General features: G+C 39.2%; 1 protein-coding gene across 10 annotated transcripts in view; it reads left to right on the top strand.

The window, feature by feature from the left end:
- LOC119588069 (leucine-rich repeat serine/threonine-protein kinase 1-like) overlaps positions 1 to 638 on the top strand; it is a 34,372-nt gene that overhangs the window by 12,393 nt on the left and 21,341 nt on the right. For all 10 annotated transcript variants that reach the window (XM_037936766.1, XM_037936764.1, XM_037936767.1 and 7 more), the window contains exons 9-10: positions 31 to 201; positions 457 to 615. In XM_037936766.1, the coding sequence (XP_037792694.1) occupies positions 31 to 201; positions 457 to 615 (330 nt within the window). The remainder of the gene's footprint in view (positions 1 to 30; positions 202 to 456; positions 616 to 638) is intronic.

Consider the following 638-nt stretch of genomic DNA (forward strand, 5'->3'; position numbering starts at 1 on the left):
GTAATAGAATTTTTTACTTCTTGTCAACAGGCACACCCAGACCCAGAGTTCAAGGTGAACAAAAGAGCTCTAGAAATTAAACCGAGCCAACAATTCAGTTCCTTGAGTGTCAGCAATGCCGGAGGGGTTTATTCTTCATTGGCCCCCTCCACGCCAGTCATGATTAACTGGCACGGGCAGAGATGTCTGTCTTATCTGAAGGTGCGTCTTCTTCATTCTGAGTGCTGTGGATACTGAGGAGGCAGATCTTATTTATGTGTTTTCAGGATATATATTTTTGATAATACTATTAATCTTTATGTGATCTTTTGTGTTTCATGAAATTATCATTTTTATCATTTAGTTGTTTGATATTTAAGAATGTTGTTATTATTCAGTATTCCTATATGATTGATTTCAATTAATTGGAAAGCATGAATGATTACGTAGATTTAACAACAAGAACATTTTCCACAGGACCAATGGCTAGTCGATGCCTCGGTAAATCTGAACCCAAAGCTGAGGTTGAGTCCACGCAACCAAGTGATCGCCCTGTATGCCATCACACGCTTGGACATCTCAAACAACGCTCTCACAGAGTTGCCTGATATGATCTTCCAACTTCCTAGTCTGAAGGTAGAGAGAAATGTTAGGCTTTT

Source organism: Penaeus monodon, chromosome 23 (assembly GCF_015228065.2).
Source record: "Penaeus monodon isolate SGIC_2016 chromosome 23, NSTDA_Pmon_1, whole genome shotgun sequence".
Classification (NCBI taxonomy): domain Eukaryota; kingdom Metazoa; phylum Arthropoda; class Malacostraca; order Decapoda; family Penaeidae; genus Penaeus; species Penaeus monodon.